At 49.6% G+C, this 25465-nt stretch overlaps 1 protein-coding gene across 1 annotated transcript in view; it reads right to left on the bottom strand.

Moving 5' to 3' along the window:
* The window catches only part of LOC136562532 (vascular endothelial growth factor receptor kdr-like), a 129597-nt gene that overhangs the window by 90732 nt on the left and 13400 nt on the right, over window positions 1-25465 (bottom strand). Inside the window, exon 2 of the mRNA XM_066559421.1 lies at window positions 3566-3662. Within this exon, the coding sequence (XP_066415518.1) occupies window positions 3566-3662 (97 nt within the window). The remainder of the gene's footprint in view (window positions 1-3565; window positions 3663-25465) is intronic.

Genomic DNA, 25465 nt, shown 5'->3' with positions numbered 1-25465 from the left:
TTCTTCCCCAACCTCCTAGGAGACCCAGAAAACTTTACACCAGCTAACCCATTAGTCACCCCTCCACACATCAAACCTGAATGATACTTCCTGTTTGCACTTCCACCCATCAGAAATTAAGCTGGATCACCTCGCACTGTTCCCCAGACATTACTGAAATACTCCCTGGGAACTGCAGCAAGCTCCTGGAGAAAAGTTTCATTTCTCTTCTAACACACTGCCTGAATACAAGTTTGTTTTTATAACACTGTATTTTAGCCACTTCAAACATTACAAAGCATCAGATAAAATTATATGTTTGTTCAAGGAGGAGGATTTTGCATATTTTAACTGCTAAATTAATGTGTATTTTCTTGCACCGAGGCTGCATGGAGAGAGGAGGATATTTATGTGATTTTTCATCACCTTTCTTGCTTAATCAGCAGTGACTCAGTCTTGATTTTTGTGAAGGGCCTGAAACTAATCAGGTTACAAATCTGAGAATATCTGCTCAGGACACATTTTTTCCAATTCCCCTTGTGGCAGCAGGCAGAACATCAAGCCAGGAGGGCAGAGGATGAGACATTCGCCCCACCTGACCCCTTTGCTGCTGGATCTCCAAGCACAGCTCATGAAAAATACAATTCCATGGAGTTCAGGACAAAAAGCAGGGCCTGGGTGTCATCTGCTGCAGGACCCAGAGCTCCCAGCTGATCTAAGTCACAGCTGGATGTGCTGGAAGCCACAGGCCATGGCAGCAGGAGCTCCTGGGGCTCCCTCTGAGGGCTCTGGGGATGGACCAGAGCTACCACACAGGCCTCGGAGATGAAGATGATGGTGTTTTTTGTAACAAACTGGTTTTTAGTGCGGAAACTGGTGGGTTGGGGGTTAATCTCCTGTGGATTTTCCTGGGGAAGAAGTTGGTGCTGGAGAGAGGGAGTTGGAAGTTGTGTGTTTGCACTCTTCCTGAGAACAGGGGGGTTGGCTCTCCCTTCTCACTCAGAGAATTCCCACTGGCGTTTGCTGGGCTGAGGAAGGAGTGAGAGCCCCTGGACTTCCTCAGCTCGGTGCTGCCAGGGAGAAATCCAGCCCAGACACGCTGACCCAGGACTGAGATGGCAATGCCCAAAGTATCTGTGTGAAATTCCCAGTTAGCCAAGGACTCAGAGTTCCAGTGGCCTGCAGGGATGCAATAGGTGCAGTCAGAGCACGTTTGCCAGGACATGCAGTGACATTTCCACAAACATCCTCTTGGCCCTCGTTCCTGCCCGTCCCTCTGTCGCCTTCCTGGAGAGGAGGCGGACGTGGAGCTCTTGAGGCTATTCCCAGCACCAGGCTGACGGGAGCACTGGCAAAAGGGGGAATATCCTCTCTGCTGAGCAGCCTCGCCCTTGTTCTTGGATGTTCTGGTGGCTTGGACAGCCCCACCCCACGTCAGAGCAGCTTCCCATTGTCCTTCCGAGCACCCAGAGCTCTGGCCCACCCTACCAACGTCACTGGTGACTCCAGGACTGGGATTGCTGGCCCAGAATAGGGAACAGAGCCAGTTCACACAGACACAGCTCCCAGCACGTCACTGTGTCCCTGCCCTCGTCACCCACACTCCTCTGGTGTCCATCCAAGCTCTGGTGGCTCTGCAGGGCAGCACTGGGATTTCACACCTGTGCTTCCTTAAATTTTTCTCCCCCTACATCCATTATCCTGGTGGAAGGTGAAGCCTTTGGCTCTTGCTTTGGGATTTCCACACATCTGCCAGAAGGGAGTGGCAGCAGCAGCTTTGGCCCCACTACCACAAACCAGGAAATCTTGGCCAAGAACCTCAAAAGCCCGGAGCTGAAGGGAGGATGGACATTGCCACAGACCTGCTGGGGCTGTGCCCCGTGCTGTGCCCCACACAGCCCAAATGCCCCTGGCAGCACAAAGAATTCCAGAGCTCCCCTGGGCCAGGAGCTAACCTGTGGGTGTGGCGGAGGAGACAGGAGGGCAGACATCCCCAGAGGGGCTGATCCAGGGAATCTTGCATTCAGAAACCACAGTTTCCTTCTCTTCCCAGGTTTTGAATCATGTGAGTCAAAGAGCTGAAGTGCTCCAGGCCCTGGTCCCGTGTTACACCACATGCTTACACCCTCTTGTGTTTCTCAGACCTGTCATGGGGATTTGCATCCATAAAGCAATGTGGGACTGAAGTGCTTGTAACTCCTTCAATTATTTATTGATTTGGTGATACGAGAAAAGTAGGGTGCTCCTCCAGATTAAACAGGTGGGGGATGGAGAACTGCTGGGAAATGTTGATTTAACTGGCCTGGGGCACCCCAGGGACTTTGAGTCCACACAGGTTTTATGGAGAGCACCACTGAGATGTTAAAGGACTGCTCAGACTTTATTGCCATCATGTTTGCTGTTTGCCAAGCTAAAAATACCACTGGAAGGTTATTGTGACCTCGTAAGCCACATGGCAAGCTGGAGGGATTTGGAAAAAAGCTGCCTCACACTCCAGAAGACATCCCAAATTTACACAGTCTGAGCGCATTCACCTTTCACTATAACAAAGAATTAAATAGTCTGGGACAAAAATCAGAAGGGATGTGTCAGCAAAACCTAAAGCTTAGATTCATCTTCTCACTGCTTTTTTTTCCTGTTTTTAGTAACTTCTGTTGCAGGAAACCATCCAGGTAGTGGCGCCAGCCAAGGGAACCTTGCAAGAAGGTGTAAAATCCATGTGTGTGTGTGAGAGAGAGAGAAATTGTGAGAGTTTGTGTTACCTTGGGCTTTTTTCCTACAACACTCTCAGAGAAAAACCTGAGAAACGTCCTCTGGCAGTAGTGAAGTGTAAAAATCCCACTCAGAACAAGTAACACCTCCATCCATCTCAGTCTGGGGCCTTTTGTGGGACCCAGCAGCTGCTGCATGTTCTGGCACAGCAGAGTGCTCTGGGTTTGCTCCTTCCTCGTGTGTCAGCTGTATCCCTGTTCCCAGAGCATCCTCTCCCTGTCAACACCAAAATCCTGCTGCTCCTTGCATGGCTGGTGGCACACATTGTGCCAGGACTGAGGCACTGCTGTGATTCACAGCAGCAGCACTTTGGTTTTTCACAAGTCCTGGTTAAATTTGATTTAAAGAACATGTTATGTTTAAACTGGCTGGGTCTTTGAATGTACACACAGTGACTGCTGCTTATTTAAGTGTCTGTGATGGGCTAGGTGGCAGTTCCTGGTGATCTTTGTTGTTTTCTCATGGACAGGGAGCAAAGGAGTGATTTTAGCTGCAGAGGAGCTGAATCTGCCCCTATTTCAGAGAGGATTTCCAGCCATGTCCTCAAGCATGGCACATCCCGCTCCCATGAGCTCTCCCCTGTGCTGACTCAGGGCTTTGCTTGGGTGCCTGAACAACACAACACAACACAAAGAACTTGGCCAAGCTGACCCCACACTCTCCTCCCTGCTCTGTCACAGCCCATCCAACTCCCTCCACACAGCCCCAGCTCCCAGCTGGCCGAGCATCAGGCTCTGCTCTGTCCTGGAGCTCTGCTGGGCCAAACCAATCAACACAAGGACAAAAACCAGCATTTTTTTAGAGCAATCCTTACCAGCATTTTATTTTTAAGGTGTCTCCTGGTGAGATGACGATTTGGTCCTTGGAAATGCTCAGCCTTGGTTTTTGAAGAAGCTCTTCCTCAGCGAGACCTGACCCAAAAAAGGGAAGAAACCATCATTAGTTTAGACGGCTATTCAGTGGTGTCAAAGCAGCACAATGCACTCGAGACAAACTCTTTGTTTTGTAAATAGTTCCTAATTTGGGGGCCCGCACAGTGCTGCATTTATCCTTGGCCAGGAGATGCCCTCCGTTTTTTTTATTTCCTTTATTCCTCTCTTTCTTTTCTGACACCAAGCACCTGCATTTCTGCCAGTAGTGTTTTGAGCCAGCTTTATTACTGAATTATTGCAGATTTAGGAGAACAGATCTGTGTCAAAAGGATTTTGCACACATATAAAAATGGAAGGAGTCAGGTCCTTGGGAAATAATTTGATGGGTGAGCTCATATGTTACATTTTAATTAATGGGAGAAGAGAAAACAATAGCTCTGTGATATTAAAGGCAAATTGGAAGACTGATGTTTCCCAAATGACCATTTCCAAATGACCATTCCCAAATCCTGCATCTGAGCTGAACCCCAGGCTCTGTGGGCACTGTGGTTGGGGTAATGCTCCCCAGGGAATCTGTGATTTTGTTGGGTCTCTGATGACCAGGGGCATTCATGACAGCAGTGACAAAGGTCTCTCTCATCATCTCCTGGCCCAGGAAATGTCTCCTGCCTGTGGAACTGTCCCCAAGGACAATCTGAGTGTTCATCTACAATGAGACAATGTTCAGAAAGTGAAACTGAGAAGAACCAGAAGTGGAGGTTGGCCAGGCTGGTTGCTTTGTCCAAATTCAAAGTAACATAATCAAGGAGAGGAGAAACCAGGCTCTGATAAGGATCTCCACTTCCAAAGCTCTGACATTAAAGCTGTGTTTTCTTTCCCCTCCTGCTCTTCAGATTTCTCTCTTCTCCTGTGCCTCGAACTCGATAAGGCAGAAATCCTCCCTGGGCTCCCAGCACGGGCATTATTTGCAGCAGACAGGGAGATAACGGATCTGGCAGAAAGAGAAACACTAGGCTGTAACTTTTCAACTGCACGAAGCAGTGATTTTCCTCCCCCCACCTCTCTACTCTCATCTCTGAGCTGCTTGATTTCAGTAAATTGCTCTCTGCCTGGCATCAGTGTGGGCAGTGACTCGCTCCCACTTTGGAGTCTCTGGCTTCTTCCAGGAGCTCTTGCAGCTCCCATCAGGAACTCAGCAGATGCCAAGTAACCTCATGGCACCACAGAGTCCTTCAGAGGGGATCCTGCCCAGACACCACGGTGCTGGACTGCCCTTGGAGCCCCTGACCCTCCCTACAGACCCTGGCTGAGGCTTTGACCCAGTGCTGGCCACCAGACACAGATCCAGCCCAGTCCCCCTGCTCTGCCACTGCTGCTCCATCTCCAAGGTCCTTGGGGTCTGGCCAACCCCATCTCCCTCCAGTGGCTCTGTGGGACATTATTTAGCACCTCCAAACTGCCATTCCATGGCATGCTGGGCAAGCAGAGCAGCTGGGGGCTCCAGCCCTGCAGTTCCCATTTTTTTGGGAAGCACTGCCATTCCTCAACACCCTCAGGATGGCACACACAGGGAGCAGCATCACATTGAGCTGAGAATCAACAGAAAAAGCCCCAAACTCTGCAGGAGGAGCCACTGCCAGGAAAGCCCATCCTTGCTCTTGGCTCCAAGACCCCTCTGGTTTCCAGGCAGAGCCAGTTCCCACTGGCAATGGGCTGAGCTTGGCACAGGTTCTTTCATGGTGCTGAGGCATTTCACAGCCCCCTCAGACTGACTGTGCTGAGCTTTGCAAAAATGCTCCAGGATATGGCCAACAGCTTCCAATTTGTCTGTCAAATGCCATGAATTTGCCAGCTGAGGGGGTTGGGGTCCCTGTAGCTCTCCCAGGATGCTGCTCCTCCCAGGATCTGCTCTGGGCTGTTGATGCTGTGACTTCAGCCAGGGCTTAGAAAATCCTGGGGTTTGAAACAAAATTATTATCTCTCCTCTTGTGCCTTCAGTTGTTCTTAGGGCTTAGGGGGGGCTCAGCTGGTGCCTCTGGATTGTAGCTCTCATGAGCAAGTGTGGCACTGTCAGAGGGTCTGGAGTCAGAGCCTGAGCTCTGCTCTGACTGCAGAGTCTTTGGGCTTTCACAACATTTGACACCATTCTTGCTAAGAGAAAGAAAAGTATTTTTCAATTATTCTGGTTTTGCTTCTGAGTTACTTCTTGCCCAAAGTTTATTTTGGCTTTGGGAGCTGAAGAACAGAATAAGCAAAGTGGAATTTCAGTGCTTTTCTACTCCACAGAGGACAGGAGGAGAATTCCTGTGCCACACACATCTGGTCTCTGCTGGCAGGTGACAGAGGGTTTATACAAACACAGCCTGTGCCCCTTCTGCCACACCACTGCTGAGTGGGCTGGGAAAAGAACATTTTGAGGGCAAAACAGAGAGAGTCATGGGGACAAGGTCAGGCTGTGCTAGGGCAGAACACCTAATGCCAAACTGGCAGAGTGAGACCTCACAATATTCCTAACCTCCCCTGGCCCCTTTAGAGCTAGACTTGACTTTTAGGAGGCAAAGCTGGGGACAGCCAGCTTTGGGTGTGTTGGATGAGGAGGAAGGATCTGCTCCACTTTCATATTTGCTGTCTGTGTTTGAGGAGATTCACGCCTTTATGAAGGTGTTAGGATGCTGCAAGGGAGAATCAAGCACATTCCTGGCAGTGCAGCCCCTCTTTTCCACAGCCCTGCTACCCAGCCTTTGTCCCTAAAGCCAGGGCCCAGGGTGGTGTGGGAGACCTGCTGGGCTGGGTCCTGCTGCAGCTGAAGTGCTCTGATTGCACTGCTCAAATTCCAATGCCCAGGCCTAAGAGAGCATTGTCCTCTCCTCCCTGTTAAATAATTTTGGTCCTGCTCTAGGGCCACAAGGGACATAAAATTAAAAGCAAGCCATGTGTCATTACTGTGTCATGACCATGGCAAAGCTCCTTGTGAGAGCCACAAGAAGAGTCCTGGGTGCCACAGCTGTCCCTGCCATCCCCTGTGGAGCTGACCCTGCTCTGGGTGTGCTCCTGGTGCACATCCTTCCCTAGATGCCCTGGCATGGTTTGGGATGAGGTGTTGGAGTGACAATCCTGCAGGTCTGGCAGAGGCTCTGCCTCCTGCAGAGCCACAAAGGGGTCTCAGCATCACAAAGGGGTCTCAGCATCACAAAGGGGTCTCAGCAGCACAAAGAGGTCTCAGCAGCACAAAGGGGTCTCAGCAGCACAAAGGGGTCTCAGCAGAACAAAGGGGTCTCAGCAGCACATCCCCTGTGTGAGCCAGGGGGAAGGACAGGCTGCTCAGGGGAGGGACACCTCTGCTCAGGCTCCTCACTCCCTGCCCTGCCTTGGCTGTTGCCAGCACACATTGGCTCCAGCAAGACAAGAGCAGCACATCCAGCCTGGAGATGCCCCTGGAAAGAGCTCAGGTTGTCAGGACCCAGGACATCCCTCTGGCTGTCCTGAGCAGCCAAGACCCTGCCAGGGGTCTCAGAGCCCAAAATGCCTGTGGTTTTGATTATGACCCATAGAGCAAGTTACCAACCTTAGATGAAGATCAGCAAGCCATGACAAATTAAGTAGAATGATGGTAAATTTATCACAAGGTGAAAAAGTAGATTTTGGGGTTTTTAGAATGGGGGTTCAGGGGGCAAGATGGAGGGAACTGGGCCTGTCCAGCCTTTCTCCTTCTTCTTGGCCTCCATCTCCTGCTGTGATGGTGGCACTCACAGACTGGTTTAGAGTAGAAGCTCACTGTCTAACACAGGTGATAGATATTGGGAAGTAATTGTAAACATTGTATAGGTAGTTTTTAGTATAAAGACATAACCCTTCCCTGGGGGCAGGCAGAGTGCCTCTGACTGTCATGCTGAGCGGACCTCAGCAGGGCAGGAGAAAGAATTTTATAGATAAGACACAATAAACAACGTTGAGACCGAGAAATGAAGAGCCCTGACTCCTTCTTCAAGCACCAGGCTGGGAAAAGAGACTTTCTAACTCTTCTCAGGGTCACTGTGAGCAGCAGAGACGCCAACACAGGTGAGGACAGAGCCTCTGCCCAGAGCCTCACTGCACCATTTCTGACTCTGGGAGTTCATTCCTGCCTCCAGTTCAGGCTTTAACATTCTGCTCTCGGCGGTGAAAACCGCAAACACAGCACAACCACAAATCCTCGGGAGCCAAATGTGAAAGGTTGACTGATACATTATCCAGGGGAGAAAAATATATTGAAAACTTCTTTTCCTGGGATAATCTGATTTTGCAGCACGGCCAACATTAAACATGGGAGGCTCCCCAGGCAGAGGGTAATGGGTGACCTCCCTCACCTCTCTGTCAGATGGTTTCCAACTCCATCTCACTTGGCACAGGGAGATCCCTCCCACGCACAGCCTGATGCTCCATACTGGGCCCAGCAGTGAGTGTGGATAAAAAGTATTTTTAATCTCTGTTTTTAATTGTAACAGCCTTCCTCCAGGCACCTCTGGGCACTGCAGCTCTCCCTGGCAGAGCCCTCACAGATGGTTGTGAGCCTGGCTGTGCCTGGGTGTGGCTCAGTGACAGCTCAGGCAATGTGATCCCTGATTAAGGATCTGGGGATCCCTTCTGGCCACAGGGAGAGCTGGGGGAGCAGAACCCAAGAGCCTCTGCTTCAGGGGAAATCACTGCTGGGCAGAACAGAGAGGGCTGTGCTGGCAGCAAAACGAGGCAGGTTAGAGCAGGGATGGCATGAGGGTCTGGGCACACAAACAGCTTTGTGCACATGGGTGAGGTCCGTGGACTATTCCCGTGTGTAAAGTCACTCCTGTGCAGAGAGCTGGGCCCAGGGCACCTCAGGGCCCCTTGGAAGGGACTGGAAGTCAGAGTTTGGAGCTGATTTGAGTCAGGGAAGGAGGGTGATAGTACAGGAAAAGATGAAGGGTTTAAAACTTCACTGACAAATGATTATCCTCAAAAGACACATGGAGAATTGAGAGAGCAAATAACCTGACCCAAAGCAGCCCCCTGAGCACAGGAAATGGGAGAGAGGCACTCAAACCACATTAGGTCTAGAGGGGAAGTCTTCCCCAAGCAGTTCTGACCCACACATTCCCCACCTGCAGCCCATCATGGGGGCCTTTGCCCTCTGCATTGACTCAGCATTTAAAATCTGTTTTGTCATTGCTGAGGATGCTCCTGTGAGCTGTGCTTGCCTGGAAAGAAAAGGCAGCAACCACAAGTCCTGAGCCTGGAGCAGAAGCTGCAGGAAGCCTCTGGAACAGTGGGGGCTGTCCACACACCACACCCTGCCCTGGAGACAGTGAGAGGTGAGCACCAGTGACTGGGGGGTGCAGAGGCAGAGGAAAACCTGGGCAAGGCAGAGCCTCCAAAGAGCTCAGTCCCTGCTGCAGGAATGACTGCCAGGATAGGACAATGCTCTCCCCTCTGAGCTGCCAGGGCCCCTCATCACCAGCACAGCGTGAGCACACCTGGAAATGAGCAGGTGCCCCTTTCAAAGGGCATTTTCATGCTTCTATCCCCAAGGAAATCTATTTTTGCTGGAATTGGAGAGCTCAGGGATTCACTGAAAAGCCATGTGTCCTTAAACCAATGGCCTGTAATCATCTTAGGATTTATTTCAAGGTTACCCCCATGAAAAGAGAAGGCACCACAGCACTGCCAGCATTATTGGATCACAAGCCTTGCAATATTTGGTGTTTTTATTAAGTCTTCAGCTCCTGGAATCAGCTTTCACTTGTTACACTCAAGTGGTTTTCTATTATTTTTAAAGGTTTAAAAAGACAGTAGCAAATAACTAAAGAGACTCATCTCCACCCCTCTTTTTGTTGTGAATTTGGACAGAGGATTTTTGATTCTCCTCGACTTTAATGAAATGTTTTGTGCTCTCTATGCACAATGCAAGATCTTCTAAATGAAATGTTATTGCTGCCATTGACTTTCCCAGCAGAGGGGAAGGGAGGCTCTTGTGGGGAAGGTCTTGGCTGTAAGTCAGCGAAAAAAATCCCAATTTTTGTCTTTTCTGCTGGCTGCTGAGTTCTGTATCGAGGCACTGATGGGAACTGAGTCAATGCAGAGGGCAAAGGCCCCCATGATGAGCTGCAGGTGGGGAATGTGTGGGTCAGAACTGCTTGGGGAAGACTTCCCCTCTAGACCTAATGTGGTTTGAGTGCCTCTCTCCCATTTCCTGTGCTCAGGGGGCTGCTTTGGGTCAGGTTATTTGCTCTCTCAATTCTCCATGTGTCTTTTGAGGATAATCATTTGTCAGTGAAGTTTTAAACCCTTCATCTTTTCCTGTGCATCTCCACTGTGCTAAACCACTTTTCCTAGAGGAGGAGGAGGTGAGAAGGGGGTTCAGCCTCTCACCACCTCTGGCCAGGACTCTCTCCCTTGCCTGCTATTCCAGCTGAACTACTTATAAGGAAAACGGTTCATCAGCTTTTAAAGATTTTCTATTTCCTTTGTTTGTTTGAGGGGAATGGTTACTAGAAGCCTCTCTTCCTGTGGTTTTCCATGTCAAAATAACCAGGAATCCCCCAGGGTGGCTCTGCTGTGGGTGGGCACAGAGCTGAGAACTTCCAGGCCAGAGCCAAAGCTTCCCTTCCTACAGAAGCTGAAGAAGTTCATCCAAAATTAAATTAACAATCACAAACTCATCAGGAGACATGGCAAAGGTTCCTTCAGGATATTCAAATGCAAGTGTTAACCCAAAAGTACCTCTTGCAAAGCAACAGGATTCCTGTTTCCATTGATTTTCCCAGCCAGGGAAGCAGGATTTGCTCAGCTGAGTCACAAGAGAGGGGAGCAGTTCCCAGCCATTCCTCTGTGCCTGCTGCAAATGGAAGTTGTGTGTGGCTCAGCCAGAGGCAGCAGTTGGGGTGTAAATGATCCAAAGTGACAACAACGAAAAATTAAAGCATTCATCTGGAGCGGGGAGACGTCAACAACAGCACAGTAAAACCAACTGCTAAGTGGAGAAAGTGTTTGGAGATAAGATAAGGCTTTGGCCCAGCTTTTGGGATTTGTTCCTACAAGGCTTTTCCTCAGCCACAGATGCATCAGCATTTCCTGCTGAGGTGGCACAGGGTCACCCTGGTTTCCTCCTGCAATCAGCAAGGCCACCTGATTGCTCTGGGTGCTGACACACAAACCCTGTGACCTTTCCTTGGCTTTTCTGCAACCCAAACATCACCTCTGGGGCTCACCTGCACCTGCTGCAAGGCAGCCCCTGGAGTTACCATGCCATGGCCTTTCCTGGCTGTCTGTGATCTGGATCGCTGGATCAGCTGCAGATTTATGGGAAGAGGTCACAGAAAGCAGCTCCAGGTCAAAATTGTTTGGTCTTGGGCAGTGGCAGCTCATTAATCAGGGCCATTGTTTTCCCTCTGACACCACAGAGAGTCCCAAGGAGTGCCAGGGATGTCACCAGCCCCTGCTGCTGGTGAGCTGGGGACTGAGGGGACATGTCCTCACTTTAGGACTGGCTGATAAGCCAGGAACTCAGATCTACATGGAAAATAAACATGAAATCTGGGAAAGGAGGTGGCAACATCTGCAATCATCTGCCAGGCACTCAAGCACAATTTGAAGTATTTAGGAAATGTGGTAATCTCATGTTGATGGAAAAAAGGCTGGGAATGTTGTTATTTCTTGATCCAAATTATGGCAATTCCTCTGGGAAAGAGAAGACCTGGCACATCTCCATGATTAGGAAATATGCAGACCCAGTGGGAACAAGATGCACAAAAAAGGAGCCCTAAAGACTCTAGGGGGAAACAAAAAAAAATCCAAAAATGTGAGGTATGAAGCTGTCTTTGCCTCTCCCCCCAGCATGGTCTCCTGAGAAAAGCTGGAGGGCTGCAGATCAGTGTTTCCAATGATTCCCAGACAGGATTACTTCATCAGCGCTCCAGACATAGCTTTCCTTCCTCCTCTGGCCATCTCCAGGACAGGGCACATTCCTCAGGCAAAGCTGGGAGTCAGGAGGAGCGAGGGCACCCAGGGGGCTGTGGGATGGCCCCTCCTGGGGAGCAGCCCTGGCCAGAGCTGGGGACTGGCTCTGCGCTGCCTTGGGGTCACCCCGTGCTCCCCCTGCCCACCCCAGCCCTGCACCTCCTCCCAGGGGACTCAGGGAGCACTTCCTGCACTCCAGAGCTCTTCCAGCATTTCTCTGGAAGTGAACGCAGCCAGGATTTCTTCCCTTTCTCCAGAGCACTGGGTAGGAAAACAGGAAGGTGGAGGGCTTGCTCAGAAGGGGGAGTGGAGGGACAGCACCAACTTCTGCTCCCTGTGACAGGGACAGCACCCAGGGAAGGGCTGGAGCTGTGCCAGGGCAGGTTTAGGTTGGAGATCAGGAAAGTTCTTCCCCAGAAGGTGCTGGGCACTGCCCAGGGAATGGGCACAGCCCCGAGGCTGCCAGAGCTCCAGGAGAGTTTGGTCAGTCCGGGTGGGATTGTTGGGGGGTCTGTGGCTCAAACTGGATGATCCTTGTGGGCCCCTTCCATCCCAGGATATTCTGTGATCTATCTCTGCCTCCTCTGGGCTCCTTCCAGGCTTCTCTGTGTCCCTGTGCCAACTCAGATTTGTCCCCCCAGGTGAGGTCCTGGTGGTTTATGTGAGTATGGATGGAGAGAGCTGGAGGTTTTTATGGTTTTTATGGTTTTTATGGTTTTTATGGTTTTTATGGCTTGTCAGCCCAGCTGTTCCTCACAGCTACAGACACCAGACCTGGGCCAAGCTGTGGTTCCAGCTTGTCCAAACCCTGCACTGAGCTGCCTTTAATCTAATCAGAACCCCTCTCTGCAGGCAATTTGTATGTGGTGAGTAGTTACTGTGCATGCTAAGGAAGGAACACTTTAAAACACTTCTAGTTTAATAACTTTGTTATTTTGAGGAGTATCATCAGATCTGCTCACTTAGCAAAGGTGACAGGTGAGGCTGAGGAGTCATCAGCTGTAATTCACGGGCTTCATGTGTGCAGCACTAAACACTGTGCTCACTCACATCAATGGGATCGGATTTGGCACCTCTCGAAATTTCTCTCCAACTTATTTGTTTTGTACAGCTGCAAATAATGAAAGCAATTGTTGGGCTGACTCAGTTCCAAGAACTATTCCCCAACCTACTCATGTACACAGAGAGGATCAGTCACTCTTGAAATCCATCCTGAGATGAGCCAGCTCCTCCCATGCAAAAACAAGCAGTAAATCTCTATTGATTCACCAGTGATTTCCCTCCTGGTCCTACCCAGCTTCACTCTTTACACTGGACTTTTTAGCTTGGAATAAAGGGCTTGCCTACACCTTGGTAAGATGCCTACACTCCAGGGGGGATGTTTTGTTGAGGAGAGTAGACTTCTTTAAAGTTAGAGCAGTAGTAGAGAAGTTTTCAACAGGTTTTCTATACACTTTTATACCTTCTTCATAATTTCGTTTTGAAGTGACAAGAAATCAGATTTAAAAAAACCACCAACCCTTTCTTTTCTGTGTGGCTGTGATAAGTTAATAACAATTTTTTCCTTGTTAATCACACCACTGCCCAGGTATTAGCAGACTGGAAATGTCTGTGGTGCTTCCTTTACTGTGGTGGCACTTCCCAAAGAAGGGACAAGGTGCACCAGGAGTGATGAACTGCAGGTGGGACACAGAGAGATTTGAGGCAGGTTTTATCTCTCTGTGGATAAGAAACTGCCTTATTTCAGTGTTCAGGGGCAATGCAATAACCCAGGCAGGCATCAGCTCCTAACTGAGCCCGGCTGCCAGCAGAGGTCAGGATTGAAACTGGCACCAGAAAATGTTAAGGAGGGATTTCCCTGAGGTTTCCATGCAGGCAGCTGTCAGTGGGGAACTGAAATTTTTGCCAGAGTTCAATGCAACAGTTGGTTTCCCACGTGTGGAAATTCTGCCCTGGCTGTAGAGAGCTGACTCAGTCCCTGACATCTTCAATCAGGACACAACTTCCAACAGTAATTTAAGGCATTCAGACTCGGTTTAGAACCACAGCTTTGGGGCTTGAAAAGTAACACTCCTATAAATTCACAGCAAATAGATGCAAATGAACTTTTCTCGGGTTAAAGAGGTTGGTAAATGAAGTTTCACTGGGCCACAGCACACAAATTAAAGCACTGCCCAGCATGAACTCCAAATGAAGTCCCACTTGAGTGCTAACTTTGAACATCACCTGGCCTGGCTATTTCAGTTCTTAGGACATTCATTTCCAGAGCAATTTTCCATGAAACATGAGGCAATAGCAGCAAGTGAAACAGTATTTCCAAATACCCAGTCAACTAAATCATTATCCTGTGTGTCAGCTTCTCCTTTGATAATAAAATACGATGGTAATTCATCCTAAGACCAAGGCTTTGGGAAACTGTAACATGGACCCCCTGGAGAGGCATTAAAATGGCCAGAGAAGAAGAGAGAGAAGTTACAAAATCCCTGACACCGTGGTTCAGCAAATGTGTGTTTCTTTGAAAGCATTTTTTGGTCTTTTTTGCCAGCACTCAGCCTCTGCCTGGATGTATCAGATGAGAAGGATGCTCACTCATCCTCCTCCACCATCTGCAGACTAAATCCATGATTCCCAAATTTTCTTCTTGTTCCATCATGAGAATGTTGGAAACCCTGTAACTACCTGTACCTTATCCTCAAACCCTGGACAGAATGAGCTTTATAAGATCTGGAAAAATAAAATTTAAGCCCAACAGATGGGAATCATCAGGAATGGCTCATAAGTGGGCCTGTAGGTCCTGCAATAATAAAACTGTTGGAAATTGGAGTGGTTATTAGGAGAGGCAGGAATCATGGCAGGTCTGATACCAAGGGCAATCATTTATCTGCTTCTGTTGGCAAGAGTCTGGGGAGAGGAAAGAAAACCTTCCCAAGGCTGTTCCATCAGCCTGTGTAATTCACCTCCCAAAGGAAGCAGAGGTGCCAGCCCTATCTTTAGGAGTATTTAGAATTAGAAGAGATAAAGTGCTGGGAGATGTCCTTCAGAAAACATTTGCTGGTGCTCCACAAGCAATCTCTGAGAGCTCCAGCTGCCACATTTGGGAATTCTCTGCTCTCCTGCTGAGTGGCCAAGGAGGCAGGTACAGGACCCTTCCCTTTCCAAACTTCTTTGGTGATCCCTCAAAGGCAGAGTGGATATCTCAGCTTTGGTCTCTGAAGTGTCCCCAGAGCAGACCTCAGAGAGGACTGGGGATGTTTTCCAAGAAAGGCAAGAGCTGACAGAGGAATTTGGGTGAAGTTTTGCTGAATGACGAGAGGGTGGATTGCAAAGCAACCTCTGACTGTGCTCCAGGGCTAAATCCAACTTGCCATCAAGGAGCATGACTGCCCAGGGAACACCAAATAATTATGGGAAAGCTGCTCAGAGAGATCCCAGCTTTCCTCAGGCCACATTCCCCGAGGTTTCCTGCTTGGAGCCTTGCTGGTGTGAGTCCAGCACTGATCTCTGCTCCCTAGAGATGCTGCTGTGTCCCATAGGCAGCACCACACTAACCCTGGTGGAACTTGGGCAGTCCCCATTCTCAGGCCTTTATTCTGCTCTCCCTCTTTTCCCTCATCCCAAGCCCTCTTTTCTAAGAAAAAAAATGAGCCTGCATGGAAAGGCTTCTTTGTAAAGAACATCTGTGTCCTCCTGTGTGATGAATCACTGACCTGCAGAAGGAGCAGGCCAGGGGAAGGCCACGAGAGGGATGGAGCTGAAATCAGAGCAGGGAAGGTGGATGGGCAGGGTGAAGCAGAACAAAAGCCCACCCCTGTTAGCATTGTTGGACCATTTCTCCTTGAGCTATAAATCCAGAAGCAAATGAGCCAGAGCCTCCTGAGGTCAAGTCAATTGATGTGCCACACTAAACAGAGATGGATTTGAGCAAATACAGGGGTTGGACGTGTCAGGAACATGTGAATGCTCAGTGTCAGTAAAAGCTGCTCGGTGGGTAATTACTTTGTTTTCTTAGTTTCTGAGCTCTACCCATTAAGAAGCAATGGGCTGAAGCTGACTTTGGACTTGACGCCAGAATCTGTTTTCGATCAGCTCCGTGTTCCACTTCTGTCTGCTTTGTGTGCCTGTCTCAGGAGGTTTTCCCTTTTTTTCTGGTTTGTTTTGAAGGATAGCAGGTTGCTATTTTGGGAGACAAGATAAAAGCTGTTTGCTGAGATGGGGAGAGGGAACCTAACCATCTCCTTAAAACCAAGCCCAGTTTCAGTTACATTTCCACAGCCCCGGGCGAGGTTTTGTTGTCCTGTGCCTGCAGCCTCCCTGGCCAGCTGGACCTAACTAGGTCTGGTTTCCTCACTGGTTTGCATTAAGCTGGAAAGTACCAATTGGGCCCAGGGAACTGGCTGCAAATCATTTGGTGAAATCCTTCTTAATGACAAACTCCATCAGGCCGAGGAGCAGGGCTTCAATCACTTCCTCAGCCTCCACCGCACTCTTACCCTGATGTGACCCCAGCTTCTCCCCTGTTTGTGAGGCTTCTCCACAGCTGTGACATAATGTTTTTGATGGCAGGCTTTGGAGGAATTCTGCTCATGGCAAAGGAGGAATCTGCTTCGAATTAGCACTGCACATATTTATCAAGTCTGCAGAGCATGGCTGCCTGTTGACAAAAATCCCTTCTCCTGTCCCCCGCAGGTTCCCACATGAGCTCACTTGACTCACAAAGGTTTGGAGCTAAAGCAGTTTTTGGTACCTGGGAGCAGCCCAGAGAAGGGGCAGCAGGTGGGTGATAGTCCAGGTGTGATGCCCAGAGCCAGGCTGTGTTTTTAGTGCCAGATCCTGCCTTTTGGGTAGATTTGGGATTGCCCAGACACTTCCAGGACTCCTCTGCCGTGCCTGGAGCCATTCCCTCTCTAACAGGTTGGTTGAGTTGCAGCACATCAGTTCCTCATCTGGAAAAACTGTGGCTCAGGGAGGGGGGTTTCACAGTGACCTGGAAACAGCAGATTTGCTTTGTGGGATCCTGATTTTAAAGGTGCTTTACTGCAGCTGCTTCCAAGAAAAGCAAACATTGCCAGGTACCGGGAGCAGCCCGGGGTCACATTAAAGCCACCTACGCCACTCGGCCAAAGCTGGGCAGGAAATTCTTCTCTCTTCATGTCTAAATATTTAAGGCCTATTTATTTATTTTAATTCCTCTTGTGCATAGGGATAAAAACACAAATCCTTCAAAGGTTTTTCTTATTATGGAAAGCAGCAACAGAAAAAGACTCGTCTAAAAATAGCCGGATATTTAGGGCAGCCCCCGGGAGTGGGAGACAGATCCAGGGCCCAGATTCCACCAAGGAACGTGGTGTCCCCAGCATCCTACACTTCCATCCCAACAACAAGGTCATGGCATCGTTGGGATGGGAGCAGAAACACCATCCTGGCTGGAAAAGCTTTCCTGGAAAACTGCTTCTAATCCAGCCACTTTTCCATGTAAGATTTTGCCACAGCGTAATTTCCTAATTAAAAGGGTTTTTTTCTTTTTTTTCTTATGAAACCCCAAACTGGTTCTGTTTTTAATACTGATTTCAGAGCAGAAACAACCATGCCACTGTTTGCTTTTCCTAAAAATCTCACCTCTTCATCCCAAAAGTTTCTTGCAGTTCCTATAGACAGACAAAATTCACAGTTGCCCTTTGAACAGTAAAATTCATTTGGATGCTGGGTAGTTAACAAAATCAACAAATATGACTCTAAAAGTAATTAAATGAGGAGAGTTTGGAGCTCTGTCCTGCCTGTCTCTTGCAGAGGATCCAACACCCTGATAAGGAATACAGAACTATATGGAAATGACTAAGAAAAAAGAGGATGAAAGTTCAGTGAGCACTGAATGAAAGCAAAATGAAAACTGGATGTCACCAAGAAAGAAAAATGTCACCATTTGAATTCAGGAGGAGAAAAGCACCAAGGTGAGAGATGAAAGAATTATGCAAATCCATGCAGGCAATTAAATTAAAAAGGTTCCTTCCATCCTGATTCCACACATACAGCCTTGATTTGCTGCACTCAGAATTCAGAGAACTAATCCCAGAAATAAAATCCAGATCTGAGACCCTGCAGAATAAACATACAGCTTATCAAGCTACAGCCAGCCTTTGCTGGGGTTCCTCTTTCAGAGTTCTGCTCCCTCTTGTCTTGATTAATCACTATAACTTTTGGTGCTGCACATGAATTTTGGCAGGGCAGAGGTGAACTGTGGCTCTCAGGGGTTTCTGCATGTGCTGAAGGAAACCAACAGGTTCCTGGTGCCCTTGCTGAGCACAGGGGTGTTTGTGAGGTGTGGCAGGGCAGGAGGGGGAAGATCACCCTGCAGGCAGATAGAATTGCTAGAAAAGCAGATAAAAATGGGTTTGAATTTTCCCTGGATGTGCCAGGAGGTTCCAGAGGTGCCTGGATCTGCATGGCCAGGCCAAGCCAAGCCCAGCCACTGGCACAGCCAACAACAAGCAACACTTGGAGCCACAGGAACAACTCTTGGGTTCCAGCTGGAAAGGGAGGCTCAGCATTTTGTTGCACTCAAGCTATCAAAATGTTTATATCAATTGAAAACAGGCTCTTGGGGGAGAGTGAAAAAACAGGGATGAATTTTCAGGCTGAAACCTCAGCTGCCAAATTGTAAAACCCTTGGCTGGAAGGTCTCAGGGTAGAAAGGACTGCACAGCATTAACTGCATAGCAGTGGTTCAAACAGGAGCCATCAGAATAAAGAGAGCCTTGAGGAAAATTGTGAGGCACTTCTTCTGGGCTCTAGAGCAAGGTCAAAGCATGGAAGCAGCTTTGGGAGGAGAAAAACACTGCTGGAGAGTAAAAAGAGCTGTGGATCAAGCCCCAGTCCTGCAAAGCTTGTCCACAGGAGCTGCTGTGCTGCCATGAACATCTGTGCAGAGGGAAGAGCCCTCTGAGGTCAGGCAGAGCAGCAGGAAGAGATCCTGGCATGGGGCAAAGGCTCTGAAATTGAGGGACGTTTCCCCCACAATGGCACTGAAATGAAGGGAAGTTTCCCTCATGGTGGCACTGAAATGAAGGGAAGTTTCCCTTGCAATGGTATTGAAATTAAGAAAAGTTTCCCTTGCAATGGCACTGAAATTAAGGGACAGTTTGCTCCATGGTGGCACTGAAATTAAAGGATGTTTCTCTAACAATGGCAATGAAGCTAAAGAACAGTTTCTCCTGTGATGAAGCAGAAACTCTCCCCTGCTCACATCACCACGGGAGGAAGGACGGCCGATCACTTTTTGTATTCTTAATTCAGTTGAGCTATTTTAAAACTATGAGTCCATAACCTCAGTATTGGACCTGTTAAGTTTCTTATAAATCTTTCTAAAAACGGTTGTTTGTTCATTTTTCAGTGTTGTTTGGCCTTTGGCCATGAAAATACAGTTTATCTGGTGAGATTTCATGGATTGTACCAGGAGATCAGAAAAGCAGGAATTCATAGTGATCCTGAAGTGTGAGTGCCCCACACCCTGTGGCAGAAGTGCCAATATTTGGGTGCAATTCCAGCCTGGTCCCCATCATTTCACTCCTGAGCAAGGACAGATTTTCCCCTGCCCTCCCCAAACTCCCACAGCAGTGACAACCCTGAGTTAACAATGCTGAGCATGACCTGTTTACTGTTTGGAAATGAGTAATTCTCTGCATGATTCATCTCTCTCTGTCTTTGTTGTTCCTCAGAGCAGCCATAGAGGAATTTTAGCTGTGGTATTTGATTCCTGCAGCCAACAGGGCAACTTTCTCTTTTCCCCGGTTTCCAGAAGAATGTGGCTGGTTGGTAAGGAGGCACAGAGAAAGAAGGAAAATTTGGCATTTTTCCTTGGAATTCTCCAGTTCTGAGCTTGATCAGAGGCCTCCTTGTGCTCTGTAGGGACTCCAACCCCCTTGACACACTCTCTCAAGCCAGTGAGATGCAGGGGGGGCAGAACACAGCCACGATTTCAACCTCTCCAGCCCCGCCCTGGGGTTTTATTCACCAGTGGAAACAGATCCTCACAGCTCACCCAAACTGCATCTTGAGCTGGAAGCAGCAGTGTGACCTCACTGACATGCCCATTTTCCAGGTGGGATTCTCCACTCTGATCCTGCGCCTCCCTGTATTGACACGAGGTCCCATTGTAGATGAAAGGGAAAATAATTCAGATATCTACACTCAAGCAGAAGGCAGTGCAAAGCTCATGTAGGAACCTGGCCTTTGCAAACTCCTGCAAAATGCTAATTTCTCTGTTCCACTGCTGATCCCCTAAATGAATGTTTATTGTTGAAGACCTGAATGCTGAGGATTTGGAGAGCTGTAATGTGCAAATCTTTCCCTTTCTCATTAAGCCTGGCTGTAGCTGGGAGGTTTGGGATCTGCAGGCTCTGCTGACCCTCCAGGGCAGCCACAGGAATAGGGAGGAAAGGAAATCCAAATATAAAATCAACTCAATGTTCTTGTCTCCCTCTCCATAGGAGTTGTGTTCCTCTCCCTCTGTCTTCACCCAATTCAGGGCACTTTGGTGAGCCCTCCATGCAAAGGATTAATCCAAAGTTGAATGGTTTTTGATTTAAAATGAGAAGAGGATAAAATCTGCAGCTCCAGCTCTTCTGTTTGCTTGCAAAAATGCTGACCCCACTGCTGGGCATGACTCAGCACGGGGCAGAAAGGAGCCTTCAGTTACAGAGCCCTCGTCCAGGTTCCAAATCCCAGTGAGGCTCCTGGAGGAGCTCACAGCTGTGGGATCCTGCCCTCACTGCCCTCTCTGATCCCATTCCAGCCTGGAATGGACACTCAGAGTCCCACAGCGTGCAGAGGGAGCTTTCAGAGAAGGCAGGAAGGGTCCAGAGTCATCCCAAAGCAAACCCATTTCCCACAGATTCCACCTGTCCCGCACAGGTCCAGGGAGAGCACCAAGGTGCTGAGATTTGGGGCCACCCCTTGGAGTTAAATCTACTTTGCTGTGCCATGAGCTGTTCTTCCCAAAGCAGAGCCCAGCTGGCAGCACCTCAAACCCCTGGGAAGTTTTTGGGGGCAAAGCTTGGAGCAGGTGGATCCCCCCAGCCATTCCCAGGGATTCATTGTGCACATGCACCCAGCCCCTCTTTCTTCTCCTCAAGTGCTTTCATCTCTCCTGGTTTGAAAGAAACCAGGGCTGGCCCCACCCTGCTGTACAACTGCAGGGCTATTTACCACTTGCAGAGGAAATCCCATGTCACAACCCCTCGGAACACAAGGAATAATGTCCGGAATTCCTTTATCTGTGACCAGGCCTGCCTCACAGGCTCTTTCCTGTCACTTAAGTGTACACAAAGATATTCTTTTCTTTTGTCAAGGCAAAGGGCCCAGATTTTAATGATGGTTTATTAAAAAAGAAAAGGCTTTGGCAAGACTCAAGAACAAACGTTCTCTGACTTTGGGACCTTTTGTTCTTCAAGGTGAAAAGTGACTATAAAGAATAAGGAAAATTGAGTCACTGGTCCTTGCCCTCCGTAGTAAATTTGACCTCCACTGTTTTTACAGTGCCTAAAATTGGTGTCCTGGGCTAATCAGGGAAGTTAAAGGGATAAGCTCTCTCCAGGGCTGCTCTGCAAGATGGTATTTTCTGCAGTGATCAAAATGACCCTTTGAGCACTGCAGATTTGCACCCTCAGCTCCAAGGTCCTGTCCACACCTTCATGCCAAACTCTGCCTGGCTGAAGGATGTGCCTGTGCTTTTATCAGAGGGATGGAGAGAGAGGCACTGCTGGACACAGTCCTGGGGGCAGGGCTCCTTCCTGAGAGGATGGGGAGGAGTGGGATGCAGCATGTGCTGGTATGTCTCCCTGCTCATGGATCCAGCATTCCCTTCTCATGGATCCAGCATTCCCTGCTCATGGATCCAGCATTCCCTGCACATGGATCCAACATTCCCTGCTCATGGATCCAGCATTCCCTGTACATGGATCCAGCATTCCCTGCACATGGATCCAGCATTCCCTGCTCATGGATCCAGCCCTTCCCTGCTCATGGATCCATCATTCCCTGCTCATGGATCCAGCCCTTCCCTGCTCATGGATCCAGCATTCCCTGCTCATGGATCCAGCATTCCCTGTACATGGATCCAGCATTCCCTGCACATGGATCCAGCCATTCCCTGTACATGGATCCAGCATTCCCTGTACATGGATCCAGCATTCCCTGCACATGGATCCAGCCATTCCCTGCACATGGATCCAGCCCTTCCCTGCACATGGATCCATCATTCCCTGCTCATGGATCCAGCATTTCCTGCACATGGATCCAGCCCTTCCCTGCACATGGATCCATCATTCCCTGCACATGGATCCAGCCATTCCCTGTACATGGATCCAGCATTTCCTGCACATGGATCCAGCATTCCCTGCATATGGATCCATCATTCCCTGCTCATGGATCCAGCATTCCCTGTACATGGATCCAGCATTCCCTGCACATGGATCCATCATTCCCTGCTCATGGATCCAGCATTCCCTGCATATGGATCCATCATTCCCTGCTCATGGATCCAGCATTCCCTGCACATGGATCCAGCATTCCCTGCTCATGGATCCATCATTCCCTGCACATGGATCCATCATTCCCTGCACCTGCCAGGCTCACACTTGGGAAAAGAGGATCAGAGACTCCCAGGAATGGCTGAGCCATCCTCCCAGAGCCCCTCTGTGCTGGCAGGACCAGCTGGAATCCTTCAGGGATACCTGCCAGCATCCCAGGCACTGCTGGGGCCATTCCCTCCTGCCCCAGAACAGTGCAGGGACCACCAGCTCCAGGCCAGAGGGGAGGGAAGTCTCCAGCAGGAAACCCCTGGGAGCAAGGAAGTCACAGCAGAAATATTGGCACCAGCATTCTGAGGGAGGAGGGGGGAGCAGGCAGGGGAGGAATCTTTCCAGGAAAAGAACATTTGCATCAGATACTTCCAGAAATAAAATATCAGAGAAATGTTCTGAATACTGGCAGCTCTGCCCTGCTTTGCCCCAGCACTCTTTCCATCACTCTTTTAAATCCTTCTCTAGAAAGTGGTGATCCTTCAGTCTGGAGCCCCTGATGCACAAAGGAGTGCAAGTGCCAACAGGGACCACAGAGCAGCCCCAGGTGATCCCTGGCACCCTCCTGGCACTCTGGTGATGGCAGGAAGCTGCAGCCTTGTTGCAGGACAAATAACTCAGCAGCTGGAGTCTGCTGGCTCTTTATTGCTATTCCTGCAGCACACAGGCAGTGCCAGATGTGCTGTCCCTGACTCATGTGCATTGTGTTTGATGTCTCCCACCAGAACCAGCCTTGGGCTGCATCCAGACTGGTTTTAGCAGAGATAAATATTTGGGTGAGTCTGTGCCTGGCAGGAACCTGTCCCTCCCTCAGCATCCTTCCCAGCTGAAGAGCAGGCAGCAGCTCAGAGCAGGCACAGATGTTTTCACAGAATCACAGAATTTCTAGGTTGGAAGAGACCTCTAGGATCATTGAGTCCAAGCCATGTTCTAACACCTCAACTAGATCATGGCACCAAGTCCACATCCAGTCTTTTTGTAAACACATCGAGGGATGGTGACTCCACCACCTCCCTGGGTAGATGATTCCAGTATTTGACCACTCTTTCTGTGAAAAACTTCCTCCTTAATTCCAGCCTGTATCTCCCTTGGCACAGCTTGAGACTGTGTCCTCTTGTTCTGTCTGTTGTTGCCCAGAGAAAGAGACCGACCCCCAGCTCAGCACAGTCACCCTTCAGGATGCTGAAGAGAGTGATAAGGTCACCTCTGAGTCTCCTTTTCTCCAGGCTGAACAACCCCAGCTCCCTCAGTTGTTCTTCACAGGGTTTGTGTTCCAAGCCCCTCACCAGCCTCGTTGCTCTCCTCTGGACATGCTCAAGCCTCTCAATGTCCCTCCTGAACTGAGGGGCCCAGAACTGGGCACAGCACTCAAGGTGTGGCCTCACCAGTGCTGAGTACAGGAGGAGCAGCCTGTGCTCTCACCGAGCTGCTGCCACTGAAACAAAGCTCCCAAGGAGGGCGATTTTGGCAGGAGGGACCTTGCAGGGGCTGGGAGCTGAGTGTTCACCCAGGGATGTGTCTGTGTGCTGGAGCACAGCAGGAATTACAGCTGCTCTTACCTGCACCAGGCAGGCACAGCAAACACCTGCCACCCTGCCTGCAGGGCACAAATCCACTGCTCCCGGGCCTCCTGCAGGGCTGGATGCTCTGGAATACCCTGCACTGGGAGGCCTGGCAGCTGTAAGCCTTGACTTGCCTTTGCCCTCTGCATTAGGGGCACAAAGTGTGTGTGGAGCAGAAAGGACCCATGGTCAGGCAGGGTCTGGAGAGGCTGGATCCCTGGGCTCTCCTTGCTTCTGGACAAGCTCACTCATTTCTTTCTCCACTTGCTGAGTGACCCACACTCCCTGAACAGACCCACAGGCCCCTGGCTTGGCTGCAGGGTGTCCTGAGCAGAGGACACCTGTCTCTGTGCTCTGCTGGGATGTCCCAGTCACACCTGGGCCAGGTGGATTGGGATTTCTGCCAGGGGGGAGGATGGGCTGGCTCAGACATCCAATCCACCTGTGAGAACCCAATTCATGCAAATCAAGGTGAATTAGTCCCTTCCATTTCCCTGCTCTGTCACTTTGCACTTGGTGGCAGTGATTTAAGGCCACTTTACTCAGAACTGGAGGTTTTTCCCCCCAGCTTTATTTGCCTGACCTTGGTGTTCCAGTCTGCTGCAATGAGGAGATGAAGCCATGTGTGACAAACCATCCAGGCTGATGTTTGCTGGGATGGGTCACAGATTTTCCTGGGATCCCAGCCGGGACAATGCCAGAGCTGTCCCAGAAGGACACACCCCTCCTGTGCAGACATTTCTCTGCAAATTGCCATAAATTCTGTGTTTTGGAGAGCTGGGGCTGCTGTGCCACACAAGGAGTTCTCAGTGTCACCAGCCCTGTGGCTCTGACAGCACAATCCTGATTTTGGGTGCACATTCCACAGGGAGCTCACAACCTGACAGTGCTGAGATCACTCCTAAAGGCAGGCAAGCACCACAAACTCAGCCCCAAATCCCCAAACTTGGGGCAGGGGGGTCAGAAACACCTCCCTGTTTTGTATCCTGCCTGATATCTGCTTTTGAACCAGGTCACAAGAGATTGTTATTCCCAGCAGAGTGGGGCTGTGTTGAAATGTGGAATTTTTCAGGAATTTTTCATTAACATTGGCTCTGGCAGATAAAATACTGGCCATGCCAAAGACAACATGCTTGGGAATTTGCTGCTCCTGAGCACAAAGATATTGTCCCTCAGCACTGCAGCCCACCCAGCACATGGATTGCCCCAGTGACAAAGAGAATAACAGCCATGGAAGCTGATAATGCCCAGGAATTTTGCTTTTCCTGTGTATTTCCATCTTCATTAAAAGACCAGGGTGCCATTTTCCAGTGAACACTCGTGTTTGGTGCTCCCTTTTCAGTGAGAGGATTTGCTTGGTAGGAGATGAAGCAGTTGCAATTCTATCAATGGATGCACAGGGGACTCTGCATTAATTTGATCATTTTCGCGTGAAAAGAGAAAAGAGACAGAGTATTGGTCATGCATAAGCAAAGCTGAAGGGGTGCTGAGGGTTCAGAAGCTTTGCTGGGCTGGTTTCACGGACTTTGCTACAGGATGGGTGAGGAGTTCTGACAATCATTGTGGATAACCCCATCCACCCCTGGCCTGCCCCTAATCCCAGCCTGACCCTCCTCAGTCCCAGCTCCAGCACTGACCCCTCCTGGCCTCCCTTTGTCCTGTCCTCCCAAGGGTTTTTCAGACCAACTGGACACAGAAATGTGTTCCTAAAGTAAATACCTAAAGTTCTGCTGCCTGG

The sequence above is a fragment of the Molothrus aeneus genome, chromosome 14 (assembly GCF_037042795.1).
Source record: "Molothrus aeneus isolate 106 chromosome 14, BPBGC_Maene_1.0, whole genome shotgun sequence".
NCBI classification, from domain to species: Eukaryota; Metazoa; Chordata; class Aves; order Passeriformes; family Icteridae; genus Molothrus; species Molothrus aeneus.
The sequence above is the reverse complement of the archived record's forward strand: the minus strand, read 5'-3'. Positions and strand labels throughout refer to the sequence as shown.